The sequence below is a fragment of the Trichechus manatus genome, unplaced genomic scaffold, assembly GCF_000243295.1.
Source record: "Trichechus manatus latirostris isolate Lorelei unplaced genomic scaffold, TriManLat1.0 scaffold00211, whole genome shotgun sequence".
Taxonomy (NCBI): Eukaryota; Metazoa; Chordata; class Mammalia; order Sirenia; family Trichechidae; genus Trichechus; species Trichechus manatus.
The window spans coordinates 3,357,365-3,372,836 of record NW_004444147.1 but is presented as its reverse complement, the minus strand read 5'-3'; the positions used below and the strand labels follow the sequence as shown (position 1 = coordinate 3,372,836).

General features: G+C 43.8%; 1 protein-coding gene across 5 annotated transcripts in view; it reads left to right on the top strand.

Moving 5' to 3' along the window:
- The window catches only part of ANKRD6 (ankyrin repeat domain 6), a 170,608-nt gene that overhangs the window by 135,548 nt on the left and 19,588 nt on the right, over nucleotides 1-15,472 (top strand). For 4 of the 5 annotated variants that reach the window (XM_004388420.3, XM_004388419.2, XM_004388421.1 and 1 more), the window contains 4 exons: nucleotides 6,642-6,740; nucleotides 8,385-8,483; nucleotides 13,109-13,207; nucleotides 14,684-14,782. In XM_004388420.3, coding sequence (XP_004388477.1) covers nucleotides 6,642-6,740; nucleotides 8,385-8,483; nucleotides 13,109-13,207; nucleotides 14,684-14,782 — 396 coding nt within the window. The remainder of the gene's footprint in view (nucleotides 1-6,641; nucleotides 6,741-8,384; nucleotides 8,484-13,108; nucleotides 13,208-14,683; nucleotides 14,783-15,472) is intronic. The other variant, XM_004388423.2, reaches the window with a different exon arrangement.

Below are 15,472 nucleotides of genomic sequence, written 5' to 3'. Positions count from 1 at the left end.
TTTGGATCGGGATTGCATTGTATTTGTAAATTACTTTGGGTAGAATTGTCATTTTCACAATGTTGAGTCTGCCTATCCATGAGCATGGTATATTTTTCCATTTATGTAGATCCCCAAAGGAAACTCTTTTCAACTGTTCAGTTGATTACATTGTGTTAGGTTACATTGTAGAAGGTGATTACATTACATGACAATACATTAGATTATGTTGTAAAACAGCAACTAGTCTAGTGTTTGGCCACACCACTGGGAACCAGAGCCTAGCCAAATTGACATATAAAATTAACCATCACAATAGCTAAGGTGAGACATGTCTGAAGAAGAAAAGCCATCTTTTCCTTAAGATAGGAACACCCTCTTTCATTTATTGGGGTTATTTATTTTTTTTGCATCTTTTCCTTGCCTTAGACAACGTGTACATTGTTTCTTCCAGATAAATTAAAACAGAAACAAAACAAAAAAAGTATAAAAACAATTGGAAACAGAGAAGATAGGATTTACCTTCACTAGTTCTGAAGTGGAGCCCTGGTGGCACAGTGGTTAAGAGCTCGGCTGTTAACCAGTAGGTTAGCAGTTCAAATCCATTAGCTGCTCCTTGGAAACACTATGGGGTAGTTCTACTCTGTCCTATAGAGTTGCTATGAGTTGGAATCGACTCTACGGCAATGGGTTTGGTTTTTTAGTTCTGAAGTAATGCATTTGCCAGTGTATGATCCATGTTTGTCTTCTGTGTATTTATTTTGCCTATTGATGATCAGCCTTTGAAACATATGCAAAAATTTAAAGAAGAAAAGTCTTCGTGTATATTCTTTAAAGAAGTTGAAGAGATTAATTATTGAAAAGAAAATCATTTCAGAAGTTCCCTATCTTGGATGATGAGTAGAAATAGAGAATGTTAATGCCGTGAAGAATTTACTCCTAACTTCATATTCTACAGATACTGATCTTTATGTCATGTTAAAGACTGAGAATTAGTTGAAGAATGACCTCCAGTGGCCTGGAGTGGGATTATTATGAATTTCAACCTGTGGAAACCAGTTCTTTAGAATATGCAACTCCTGGAGCAAATTCTCTCATGCTTCCTGCCAATCCTGACAACTCTCATTGGAGCTCTCATGCCATCTCTGATTGGTCAATGAGCAATCACACGGCTCCCACTTCAGAAATAGCCCAGAACCCTGTGGCCACAGTAAAAAGCATGAAGGAGGAAAAAAATAAGAAAAACCAGAGAAGAAAGACTAGGAAGAGCCCTAGAAGATCAGAAAGAGAAAAAGAGGTCAGCAGTTTGCTTTGTGCACCCACCCTGTTTGAGCTTCCTTGCAGCATGTCTGCCTGCGCCACCTCAGAGGGTTTCCTCCTGGAGAGGAGCAGCTTCACCTTTGCGTGACTGGGGTTTCTTTCAGGAGCTTGGCTTTGAAATCTGCACGCACTGCGCTCGCTCTTGTTCATCATGTAGAAGAGCAAAAAGTACAGTCGCCCTCCATATCCATGGGCTCTGCATCTGCAGATTCAACCAACTGTGGAATGAAAATATTTTGGGGAAAAAAAAGTTCCAAAAAACAATACTTGAAGTTGCCACATGTGAAGCACTACACTGAATCCACACGAATGAAGTGATATGTTGGCATCCCCTGCTGTAGCCTTCCACCATTTCACAGATCCTCAGTCTCTCTGCAGTAGCATTGTTTGAGCATTGTTCACCTCGAGTCTTGTCATTATTCCCTAAACAATACAGTATAACAGCTATTTACATAGCATTTACATGGTATTAGTTCTTATAAGGAACCTAGAGATAATTTAAAGTATACATACAGGAGGTTGTGCGTAGGTTATATGCAAATACTATGCCATTTTATATAAGGGACTTGAGCATCTGCAGATTTTCGTATCTGCAGGGAGTCCTGGAACCAATCGCCCTCGGATACTGAGGGATGACTATATTTCAAAACAAAGATTTAGACCTCAGAAGTGCCAAACCTCTTAAAATCCCAAAGTGAGAAACACTTATGTCTCAGAAAAATTGAAGGCTTTAACTCATGTACTTTGCAAACGGGTCAGCATGTTCCAAATCAAAGTGCCAAACTGCAGGGTTGCTGGCTCTCCAAGTTTCCAGCTGTAGCATTTTTCCTTCTGCTTCTTTGTAGTTAATCAATCACTCAACAGATACTTCTTGAGTGCCTATGGAGGCCGAGATATTGTACTAAGTAAGCACTTAGCTTGATGACTCCCTAAAGAGGCAGCCTTAATCCTCAGAGACACCTGATCTTTTTTAAGGCTAATTGACTTCACAAGTTGGAAACAACTTGGGGTGAGTGCAAAGAGCCTTGACAATTTAGATTCTGGCCCCAACATGCCACCATGAATTAGCTGGCTATCTGTCCTAGGCTAGGCCCTGAACTATGCGGGGTCTTAGTTTTCTTATCAATAAAATCAGAGAATAAGATGCCTTAGCACTTGACATACAGTAAAGCAGAAAACCCCAAACCCTTTGCTGTCGACTCTGACTCATGGCAACCCCATGTGTATCAGAGTAGAGCTGTGTCCCAAAGTATTTTCAGTGGCTGATTTTTCAGAAGTAGATTGCCATATCTTCCGAGGCACCTCTGGGTAGGCTCAAACGTCCAACCTTCAGTTAGCAGCCAAGCACATTAACCGTTTACATTACCCAGGGACTCATAGTAGGGGTTCAATAAATATTTATTGAATAAATAATCAGAGAATGCTTTTGAGAGTACTGCACTCTTCCCAGCATTTTATTTTCAGAGTTTCATGGTTGATTTAAGTCATATAGGAATAAGGATTATGTCAAAGTTGCTGCTTGAGGGCACATTTTATTCTTTTCTGAGTGAGATTTCAAAGAGGAAATGTTTCAACAGTAAGTTTTAGTTTTATAGGAGGAAAGAGTTGATTTGCAGGTAAATGACCGTGTTTCCATAGAGGGTGTTAAATGTTGTTGTGTGCTCTGGGGAAGTGTATCTCGGAGATAACCTGAGGTAGCCCTTTATTTATGTATTTCATGTCTCTCTGACCCTTTAATTCTCATCTTGTTAAGTTAAGAGTACCTGATTTTCATACACCAGAGAAACTCTATCACTCAATCCTCTAGAACCATCCATCTAGTGTAAACAAAGCTAGTGACTCACTGAAGGGCAGCTGCATGGTGGGGAAGGCTGACTGTGGCCTGAACAGCAGTGTTTCCTGACTGATGATGCAGGACCCTCGCTCTGGAGTGAGGTCTCTGTCTGAGGTCAGTAAAGACGAAGGGGGTGTTGTGGACTGAAGACAGGCAATGTGGTTAAAAGATGTCCACTGAGAAAGGGGAACTGGAGGAGACCTGTGTCCCAATTGGCTTAGGACAATTTGTGTTCAATTTGAGGTCAATTTCTGGAAACTCCATCACCATTCTGGTAGGGAAATGTGAAGTCTTGGAAATTCTTATAGAAGTTTTAAAAAATTAAGACTTGGGTAGTTTCTCATATAATTACTTTTTAAGCATTAAGTATGCCTCATCTGGAAATACTTCCTAAGATGTTTGAAATGGGTCACATAATGACACCACACCTCCTCACACAAGTCACACACCTCACACACCTGACACGAGTCTTTAGCTCTCCTTGAGTCTTATTAATCCATCTAGAAATTTACTCCTGAAGACTGAACTGAAAGTTAGGTTTAGCTTCTTACATTGAGCTAGAATTTCACAAAGGAAGGTTATCTTGAGGGAAGCAAATACAGTAGTTTCATGATGAAAACGAGTAATGATAAATAACCGTGCCATTCCAGCTCCAAAGTGGCCTCGACTCATGATTTAGAGGGCAGCTTGTGAAACAGATACAACATTTAAGCTAACCCAAGGCTTAGGTTAGACTGTGTCCTAACAGCACAAGCCCTTTGTACAATGGTTTCTAAGCAAGAGTTGCTGACTCTCCCCGTGTGTTCAGGGGTTGTCGCTCACCAGTTTCACTATGTAAAAAGGTTGTTCTGATTGTTCCAAGGAGTACTAGTTAGATACTGGCAGTCTGTGGGAATATTAAAAGGCCTCTACCAAATGGAAGAGGCAGTGATTGTTCAGTGGTAGAACTCTCACCTTCAATGCGGTAGACCCAGGTTTGATTCCTGCCCAATGCACCTCATGTGCAGCCACCACCCCTCTGTCAGTGAGTGGAGGCTTGACTGTTGCTCTGGTGTTGAACAAGTTTCAGTGGAGCTTCCAGGCTAAGACAGACTAGGAAAAAAGGCCTGGCTACCTACTTCTGAAAATTAACCAATGAAAATACTATATCCGATCTCGTTTTGCATGGGGTTGTCATGAGTTGGGTGGCCGATTCAGTGACAGCTAACAACAACAGCAAATAGAAATCTGATCAAGTCAGTATTTACCTCGAAAGAGCATGCTGCAATCTTACTGAGAGCAGAGCGCCCTCTTTCTCATCAGGCCAGGAAGTAAGTTGCATTTGAGGTCAGTTTCGGGAAAATCCATCACCATTCTGGCGGGGAAATGGGAAGTCTTAGAAATTTTTATAGAAGTTTTGAAAAATGAAGACTTGGGAAGTTTCTCATATAATTACTTGTTTAGGCATTAAGTATGCCTCGTCTGGAAATACTTCCCAAGGCGTTTGAAATGGATCACATAATGGCATGGCATACCTCCTGCAGCCACTGACCCAGTGTCCATGTTCTTCTTTTGACCACATAGCACACAGGAAGGGTCTTGTTTTAATAAGGGGTTTGAGAAAGTGGACGAGAAGAGAATCAGGTCTAAGCTTGGTTTGCAATGGGAATAATAGCTTAGGATGCCAGGGGAAGGATCGGTAGTGGAAATGCTGAGGACAGTGGATGAGATTGTGGTAATGGGGTGTGGAGGTCCTGACCCTATCACTGTGGAAATCCCTTAAATTATATTAATGAACAGTGACAAGAGATTCTGAGACTTGGACAGTACCATTATTGCCATATTGTTATGGCTTATACTTTTAATAAGTAGCAGTTTTTTTCCTGATACTATAAGTTACATGTGCGAAATATAAAAAATTGGAAAATATTAAAAGGTATCAGGAAAAAAATAAAAATCACTTCCCCTCATGGATTTGTAAAGGGATACCTTTTTAATTTTAATATAGTGAGTTTGGATTTTAACTAGAATTTAAATGCTTTTAACGCGCATTATTGATTGCTTTAGATTCCAGGGAGTTTAGTAAATAGGATCAGTATTTCATTATGGTTATTTATAGGTAACAGTGCATCCCTCTTTAAAAAATTCCCATGTTTTCTGTCTTGGAATAGTGTTCCTCTCTTCTCTCAAGCTAAGCACCACGAATGCCTCAGAGTGTGTACTTTGCCCCTCCGTTGCTCTGCCTGAAAACTTCATTTATATGAAACTCTTAGCAACCAAATCATAGAATCTCGGATGGGGAAAGGAGAGACTTTGAGGACCATCCTTTTCCTTTCACAGCTGAAGAACCTGAGGTCTAGCGAGGTGACAGTTCCCTTCCAAGGCTCTGCACCACTCACTGTGTGAGTTAGGACCACACCCAGGTCTTCTGACCCTGTCCCTGCCCTGTGCTCATTCCTGTCTACCAGGAATTTCCACAGTGTTCACCCATCTCTCCATTTGAGTCTGGACTGATATAACAAAAAACACAAACAAACCTGTTGCGGTTTGTTGATTCTGATTCATAGTGGCCCTATAGGACAGAGTAGAACTGCCCCATAGAGTTTCCAAGGAGCGCTTGGTGGATTTGAACTGCCGCCTTTTGGTTAGCAGCTGCAGCTCTTAACCACTATGCCACCAGGGTTTCCTGGACTGATACGGATGGCTTGATTTGATTTGCCTCGGCTTGACTTTCTGAGTACATGTCAGAGATAAAGCGTGCTCTTAGAGACTGCAGAACTCTCCTGTGACAGTCCTGACCTTCTTGCCTCTGGGGGTGTTTAGTCCTCTCAACTGTAATTAGGGGAAAGAGTCAGGTTCCCTTAGGTATCACGAGCAAGAAAGAGACGACAGTTGGCAATCCCAGGAATCTAACCACAGAGAAGGGGGTCAAATGCAGCACAAATCAGTGAGGATATTGTGAAATATCAGAAGAGGCTGATTAGATGTATACAGTGATAGGAGGGGCTGTGGATGTGGATGGCTTTGGGCCTTGCAGTCCCTGGGGTTCTCAGATGAAATAAGAGTAAAACCCTGTGTTGCTCTTGGCTAGTATACATCAAGTCAACAAATTGTACACCCGTCATCAAATCGTGGATGCTACTAATTGACATAGCTGAATGGTGATTGCTCTGGAGGCAGGGAGCTAGAGGGCCCAGTGTGTCCTAGACATTGCAGGCATTACTGGTTTAATTATTTAGCACACCTGGTACAGCTTTCAGACCTTATCTTCTTAGATATGACATTCCCATCCTGCTAAGGCTGGCTCTGCAGCCGGGGGCTGTTCTTGTGATTGAGTTCGCAGTCAGGCCAGGATGTGTGCATTGTCTACCAACTAGACCACAAAGCCCGCCTCACCTGTGGTAACCACGTCCTTCTTTGGTGTCATCAGTCTGCTCTGTGGGGACAGGAGATGTGTCAGATTGGAGAAGTGGTGTGGAGTCTGGTGGGGAGTACTGACCGTGAGTTCCTGCCTTTATGTCACATGCAGGGGGACCAGACTGCCCTGCACCGGGCCACGGTGGTGGGGAACACCGAGATCATCTCCGCACTCATCCAGGAGGGCTGTGCTTTGGACAGACAGGACAAGGTAAAGGGGGGCGTGGCTCCTTTCCACACTGCAACTCCAGCTGGGCATGCAAGCAATCGCAGGGGAGCTGGAAGTCTCCAATTTGGAAAGAAACACTGGTACTCAAGATGTTACCACTCCTAGGTCTTATCATTCATGATTTAACATGATGAAATCAGACTGAATTTCCTTTGAAAAGGATACCTGGTGTCCTAGCAAATTGTAGTTTTTAATCCTTCCCCCTGTTTTTGTGGCATCAGTGGCAACCATATAAACCATTAATAGTAAAAAAAAAAAAAAAAAAATCTGGAAATAATGATTTGTGGAGGCCTGAATGGGAGTGGGAGAAAGAGCTGTGCCTCCAGACTCTCCGTTTGCATTTTTTTTAAACCAACTTTTCATTGAACTATAATATGCATACAGAAGGGTGCACAAATAAGTGTACAGCTCCATGAGTTTTCCCTGCCTGAGCACACCTGTGTGACCAGCACGCAGATCAAGAAGCAGATCATTGCCAGATGGCCCCTTCCATTCACCACCTGTATTTCCTTTTGCTTCCTACTTCCTGTGTTGTGCAGTCACTTCCACTGCCCATGCCACACATGCCACTACCATCCCGGCAGCAGCATCACCCCGCACCCTAGCTGCTGGTGTGTGCAGCTACCATGTCTGCTGGGAGCCCAGGCCTCCTTCTGTGGGTGTCAGCAGTATTAGGCCTTGTCTCTTTTGTGCATTTTCTAACTATTTCCAGGGGACACAACACAAGTGTGGTTAGAATAAAGGTCTAAGCCAGAGCCGTGACATAATTTGTGCATACCTCTGACTCAATGGCACCTAACAACAAAAAACCTCTGCACTACCCACAACTGGCTGACCTAGGAACAGCGTGGAGGCCATCCTACCTATCTCCACCCTTTTCCCTCCTGATAACTCCTAACTTCCTGGCCCCACCTCACTCAGCTCTCGCCCCACCAACATTTCTTTTTCATAGTACTTTTAAGCTAATAAAAGCTGTTTGCTAATTGGCTGGTTTTCATTTAAAAGCTGAATATCGAGGACACTTGCTTATCTTATTTACAAATCACTGTTTCCTCAGTGCTTGCTCATTTGTTTGGGGCCCTGAGGCTTTTGGATCAAACTGGGTGAGATTAAATTTTGGGGAGGAAAAGGAGGGAAAATCTACCTATCAGGCCCCTGGGACTTACAAAGCTGGGCTCTTCATTTGCCTAGTCTCTGCAGGGTTCTCTCTGATGCCAGGAGCAGAACAGACCCCGAGGGGCTATAGAGGTGGGAAAGAATGGACCTTATTCTTTCTGTTAACTGTGAGCTTTGGATGGCCCTGGAGCCTTTCTCAACTGGGGTTCCCAGGGAGAGATTTAATCCCTAATGCCCTAAGGCATCCATTGTACGTCATGAACTCATTTCTAAGCCTCTAGGATAGCACCATTTCTGGGAGAATTGAGAAAACAGTCACTCAAATAATTTTTTGTATTCTCTGGTTCAGATGAGGAACCCCAGTTGAGAAAGACCCTGTAGTGTACCCTGAAAATACACTTTAATGGACCTAAGAGAAGAGGAAGATAATTTTCCAGATCCTTTGGAGAATATAATGAGACGAGTTAGGTCTTGGGTAATATGCTTTCTCTCCCTGTGGGTGTTCCTTAGGACGGTAATACGGCCCTGCACGAAGCGTCCTGGCATGGATTCAGCCAGTCAGCGAAGCTGCTCATTAAGGCCGGAGCCAACATGCTTGCCAGGAACAAGGTAAGGCCCGGCAGGTGCTAGAACTCCTTGTTCACAAGGTGAGGGTGGCTGTGACTGATATCTTTTCCCTGTGGGAGCCTCCTCTCGGTGAGCAGTGAGAGCTCAGAGGGGCACCCAAAAGTTTCATTTGTGGAGGCTAGAATGGGATTAGTATTCCAGGTCAGAAAACAAGCCCTCAACAGCGGTAAACCCTGCTGATTATGTGAGAGGCACGGCTGCCACTGGAAACATACATTAGATTATGTCCCCGTCATCTTGACACTATTAAAGAAAAATACAGCAGTAAAGAGTTGGCATTTAAAAAATGAGCAAAAGAACTTTAAAAAAGGGTATGCCCAATACTTGCAAGAGTGTGGTGAAATGGGCCCACTCAGAACCCCCTGGGGAAAGTGTGAATTGGAACACCCACGTGTGGAAGGCAATTTGGCTGAACAAATCAAGAGCCCTACAACTGATCCTAGCTTTTCACCCAGTAACTACCCTTCTAGGAGTTTATTCTTAAAAAAGCAATAAAAAAGATGCTGATAAGAATTCACCCATAAGAATTTTCATGGCAGCAACAGTTACAGGAGTGAAAAAAAAATGGAGGGATTTAAAATTACGGTTCATTGATATAATGGAATACAATGAAGTCATTAAAATTATAGTTTTGGAGATAGTGCTCATGATTTAGTAAAAAAATATGACAAAGGGAAACAAAATCATATGTACTGCATGTCCCAATGCTTACTATAAATGCATATACATTAAAAAATTAAAGCCTGGAAGGATATCCACCAAAATGCTCATAGTGATTATCTCTGGGAATTGAGACTGATTGATTTTTAGTTCTGTTTAACTTTTGTGCCTTTTCCACATTTCCAAAATCATTATTTCTTTTACAATTGGGAAAAATGTATATTTTATTTTTAAAAGAAGTATTATCAATACTCTTGGGATATTTGTATTAGTTGTGAGAAGGGCATCATAAAGAGGCTCATCCCCTTTTCTCTCGTTGGATGCCCATCCTGGATATGTGCCAATGTTTTGAAGGGGCCTGAAGATTTCCCACAATGCAGTTGGCATCTTTGGGCGGTGACTGAGGAATGAATCAGGTGTGTTAGACTGGGGCTGTATGTGGCAGCAGCATGGGAGCATGGGCAGCAGTAGCCTCCCTAACACACACACACACACACGCAAAACTGCGTGTGTAGAATTTCATGGCAAACTAGGATCCGAAACTATAGTATCTCTAGCTAAGGATACATACATCCACATCTACACCAAGATCTTCAGCAACATCAGGCTAAAGATCCAGTATTAACCCAACTTATCAGATATAGACTCCATCAATTTAATGACTTCTCTGGACCTCACATGTTTACAGAGATAGAAAAGAAAGCATGAAACTCCTTCGTGAACACGTAATCTACATATTGAGTGAGAGAACCAACTCCAGTGCCTTTGACTTTCTTTGAGCTCTCTCAGCTCTTACTGCTTTTCCGCTGGTGTATTAAGGAGTTTAGATAAGCAAGCCATCCTTGTCCTCATGAAGGACATTTACTGGGAATCTCCTACTTCTCAGAGTAGGTATAAAAAGAAAGTGCAATTACATACCAACTCTGGTTCCAGATGGCGTACCACTTTGAAGAAGTATACATTAGGTGCTCAGAGAATATTTGTTGAATGAATGAATGAATGAATGATGGAGCAGCCACTAGCCTGCCAAGCAGGAGCCAGGCATTACTGGAGATTTTTTTCCCCCGCTTTTTGAATAACGGCCAGCTGCATCTCACTCAGGGAGATACACTCCTCGTCCTGGCCCTGAACAGCCTCAGACCTTGTCTGCAGCCATTCGGCCACTCTTCCTGCTTATCCACTCCACACACACCTGCCTCAGGACCTTTACACCTGCTGCCTCATATGCCTAGAATGTCCCTTATCCCAGGGAGCCATCAGCCTTTGTGCAAACACCACCTTTACCCCCAGGCCGTGCTGACCACCCATGTTTTTCTCCATCATCTTTCTTCCTCCACTGGAGGTATCCCATGAGGGTAGGCTCAGTGTTTCCCAGGCCCTGCAGTGAGGTGGTATGTATGTAGCAGGTGCTGAACCAGCCAGGAGCCAGCACTCCACCCCTCCCCCCACAGGTGTTCGGGGCCTTCACTCTCCCTCTATAAACCTGATGGTGACTCTGCTGTGTGCCATGTATGCCTGGAGGGGAGCCTCATGGGGGCGCCTTTGATGCTTCTCAACCTCCTTCTCTCCTAGGAAGCTATGCCCCAGACATCCATCTTCTCCACCATACACGCGCCCAGTTGTAGTGAATAGGGGCAGCCCGGCATGCCGGGGAGTGTGGGACCGGGGACGTTCCCTCCCCTGCCCCTAAACGCCTGGCACAGACTGATCTTTTTGTTGTCTCTTTAGTTTTGTCTTTTCCATGGTGTCTTCATTCACTTTGCAATATGCATTTAAGATTTATTCATATCATCCTGTGGCTTGATAGCTCAGTTCTTTTTATTGTTGAGTAATATTCCATTATATGGATGTACCACAGTTTGTGTATCCATTCACCTATTGAAGGACATCTTGGCTGCTTCCAGTTTGTGGCAATTTTGAATAAAACTGCTATAAAAATTTGATTATTGGAGATATTAAGCTGCATAGTTCACTTCTTTCCCTCAAGCTTTCAACCGGTGAGGGAACCATGAGAAACCTTTAACCCATAAACATCAGCACAGGCTGTGAGCAGTGCCGAGAGGATGCTGCAGGAACCAGCCCTTCCAGTGAGAAAAAAGCAGGAGGCACGACAGGAGATTTGGTGTCAGTCTGAGAGTTCTGTGTGCACTTAGGAGGTTAGATACATAAGCTCCGAGTTTGTTCTGTTGAGCTTAAAAGCTGGGTCAGGACTGCAGCTGTGTGGGCCCAGAGCTATTACACTGCCTGTTTATTGCTTTTCCCTCACGAGTTTACTCCCCTCTGTCCACTGATACTCCAGGATGTTAGATTCCTGACCTTTTGAAAAGAGGAAAAAGTATTTTAAAAAAAAAAAAAAAGAAGAAGAAAACTGTATGTCACCAGTTCACTTACCTCTCCCTTTTCATAACCTTATGTCTAACCAGCCTCTCTAACCGGTAGTTTTCTTCTCATTATTACCTCCAAGAGCCTGGAGGAGAGGCACAAGCCTGAGAGTTAGTGAGCCCAGTGTTTCTCAACCTTGGCTGCACGTTAGAATCACTTGAGGGAAGTTTTAAAAAAATGTCTCTGCACAGCTGCACCCCTTCTGGGGATTCAGACTTACATGGCTGGATGGGGCCCGGCATTAGCAGGAAAGTCTTGCATTCCAGGAAAACCTTCAGTGCAGGACAAACCTGGACAGCTGGTTACCCTAGGCCTGGCCATGAGAGTTTTTTTTAGACTATGCTGAGCTTGCTTTTCTTGTTACCACTCCAGTTCGGGCCCTACTCCCATAGCCTCAAAAAGTTCTGTTACTTCACCCAGTTCTTGTGACAAGATTGCTGTGGACATTATTCTGACGCTTGGTTGTCATCCTGACATGGCATGTTGAAGGTGAACCAAAACCCATTGCCATCGAGTTGATTCCAACTCATAGCGACCCTCTAGAGCAGAGTAGAACTGCCCCATAGGGTTTCCAAGGAGCGCCTGGTGGATTTGAACTGCCGACCTTTTGGTTAGCATCCGTAGCACTTAACCACTATGCCACCAGGGTTTCCATGTTGCAGGTAGAGGCCCAAAAAAGCAAGAGAGTTTCTATCTTTATAGTAAGTGACAGATGCTGTTGTATTGCCTGTTATGTGGGACACCTTGTCCATGGTTCAAATTTTGATGTTTTAAGAAAAATAAAAGAATGGACAATTTGATAAAGGCTTACAAGTTAAATTTCAGTTACATTAGCCCCACACTTACAGGAAGTGGCCTGTTCTGGTTTCTTCACTTCACCATGAGTAGAGTGTTGTAGCCACAGATATTATCCAGGTTGGCCAGGAAGGGTGCAGTCGTCTCTAAGCGGAATCTAAGGCCATGCATGTGTACAGCATTTTATAGTTAAGAAAGTGCTTTCCTAGGCACACTGAATCGCTCCTCATGGCCCCAGGACATAGGGATCATGCTCCGTTTTAACAGGTTACAGTTGAGTTGATTCCAAATCATGGCAAACCCATGTGTGTCAGAGTAGAACTGTATTCCATAGGACTGTCAATGGCTGATTTTCCAGAAGTAAATCACCAGGCCTTTCTTCTGAGGCACCACTGGGTGGACTTGAGCCTACAACATTTTGGTAAACAGCCAAGCACGTTAACTGTTTGTATCACCCAGGGACTCCTGCTCCATTTTACAGGTAAGGAATTGAAGGCTGAGAATATTAAGAACATTGCCCAGTGGCTTGCAACTAGTAAGAAGCAGAGCAAGGACTTGGAACCAAGGTTTTATGACAAATGTGACTATTTTGCCTATTGGGATTCCAAATTAAATGTTCTTTCCACTAACACCCCCCAGCTGGGACAGCCCATCTAGAAGCCGGGAACGTGAGTGTTGCCTGTTTTTTCCCTCTGCAAGGCGTGCCCTGTGCAGGCCTGTGGGGAAGCGAGTCCCTAACGTGTCCTTCCTTCTTTCTGCCTCTCTCCAAGGCGGGGAACACTGCTCTGCACCTGGCCTGCCAGAACAGCCACGCCCAGAGCGTGCGTGTCCTCCTGCTGGGTGGCTCCCGCGCAGACCTCAAAAATAATGTGGGTGAACAAAACCGTCTTCTCTCACTTTCTGTGTTGTGTCACCTCAGAAAATAACTTAGAAAGCATGCTTGATTATGGGAATTTTAAATTAAAGCATAAAAAGTGTTGGGGGACTATTCATTTTTTACTAGCTTCCTAAGGGGTCGTTTAGAGGCATGAGGAGTCGAATTGGGAAACACTGCTTTTCTCCTGTCCTTTTCCCTGGCTACTCAACCTCTTCCTTTTATCATTTCTTACAGCGTGTGTCTGATGAGTTACAGGCTAGGAAACCTCAAAATGCTTTAAGAAAGTACCCTGCCCACATACAGTGTAGTATTATTAGCAAATATTGGGTGATGCAATACAGGGGAAGCTTTATGATGCTGTTTTTCTAGTACCCCCATACCCAGCAATAATAAAGGCCAGGTCTTATTGACTACTAAGGTATCCTTGGGATAAGCTGATTAGTCAGTAGTTCTTAGAAGACACCCAACTTGAAAGGTTACATGAGCATCCCCTGCAACCCCGGTTCCCATCAAAGAAACTGCATTTCCTTTATAAACTCCATGCCTCGGCCATCTTGGCAAGAGAATTTGACTGATGCTTCTCCTAAAAATGGCCTTCTCTAGGGTCTCACTGTTTTGAGGCACAATTATCTAAGGGGGTTCACAGAATGCCCTGAACCTCAGCATTGAGCGTGGTTCCTTCTTAGTCCAGGTTGAGAAATTTCTGCTAAGTGATTGCTATTCTCTAGGCAAGGCTAAATAATAAAATGTCAAAAGAACATCGCAGTATGCCATGACTTTCTGTCCCCAATTTTGATGTTGTCATTCTGTGAGCAGAGTTCAGTCCGTGACTGCTAAGGAAGATCCTGATCCTGAGTTATTCTGAATGTCCTTTTTTGCTTCCAGTGATTGCTTCCTCATCAGCTCCCCAAGCTACATCACCCCTTATAGGATATTGGGGTCCTACTGATACGGGAATGCTCCTTGAATTTTCTAGAACACACATGCTCTTAAAATCCAACAACTCACCCTGCTGCCCTGTCCTTTCAGCCCGTGATGGATCCGTCACGAGAAAGGCTCATTTCCAAAGCGGTGCTATTAGTCTTAATTCAGTTTACTCCAAAGCCTTTGGGTTTATAGGGTATGTGGGGGCAGTGGATCCTTATCCAAGTGTGGGGTAAACAGGGCCTGCCTTAGCTCTTCTGAAGGTCTCATGGGGAACAAGCATTGATTGTGTGAAATGTAAATGCAGGGATTCGGGTTGGCATCATGGTTGCCCTGCACAGCATAAAGTGAGCAAGGCTGCAGGCAGCAGCCACGGCAGCCAGGGCCGGGAGTGGAGTACCTATGTTAACAGAGATTCTTATAATTCAGGTTGACATTCCCTAAATAATGTATGATAGTCTGTCAGCTTTTAAATGATCTTTTTATTTTCTGTTTCATTTTGTAACTGCTCAGACGGTGCTTAGGGTTTGATTTCTGTCCGCAGGCAGGCGACACCTGTTTGCACGTTGCTGCGCGCTATAATCACTTGCCCATCATTAGGCTCCTCCTCAGTGCTTTCTGTTCTGTCCATGAAAAGAACCAGGTCAGTGCATGTGTCTTCCCCATGGCCACCAGGCACCCTTCTCACAGGCTGACAGGTGTGTTAGGTAAATGGGAGCAGAGCTGCTGGGAGGTGGTGCCCTCTGGCCTGTCTGGGATTCTGCCAATGATGGCCGTTGCATGGGCATTCCATTGAGCTCCAGTGGCCCTGGCTTATCTGGCCTTTAGATTGTGTGCCCTTATCATTCCAATGCATATCACCACATTTGCATATTGAACATTTTTTGAAGATCCGGGGATGCGTTTTGTTTTTTAATATGATTGTTAAAAGGAAACCTACAAGGAACAACGTGGCTTAGTAAATAAGCAAAGGAATTAAGAGTCTCATGACTCCCTGAGTTCTCTTCCTTGCACTACCACTTACTTGTATTTGGGCTGATGGAGTCTCTCATTTCTGTAAAGTTGGGTACATGATCTGTTTCTGTGCCACGCATGGGTTTTTTTCATATATTAGGTTTTGAAATAAAGCTGCAATTATTAGTGTTCCATGGAAATGTGAATGATTTTCTGTAGTCATTTTGATTTTTTTTTTTTAATACTGTCTTGGTATTTATTGATACCTCAGTGATGCGTTGGAAACCCTGGTGGCATAGTGGTTAAGAGCTATGGCAGCTAACCAAAAGGCTGGCAGTTCAAATCCACCAGGCACTCCTTGGAAACTCTATGGGGCAGT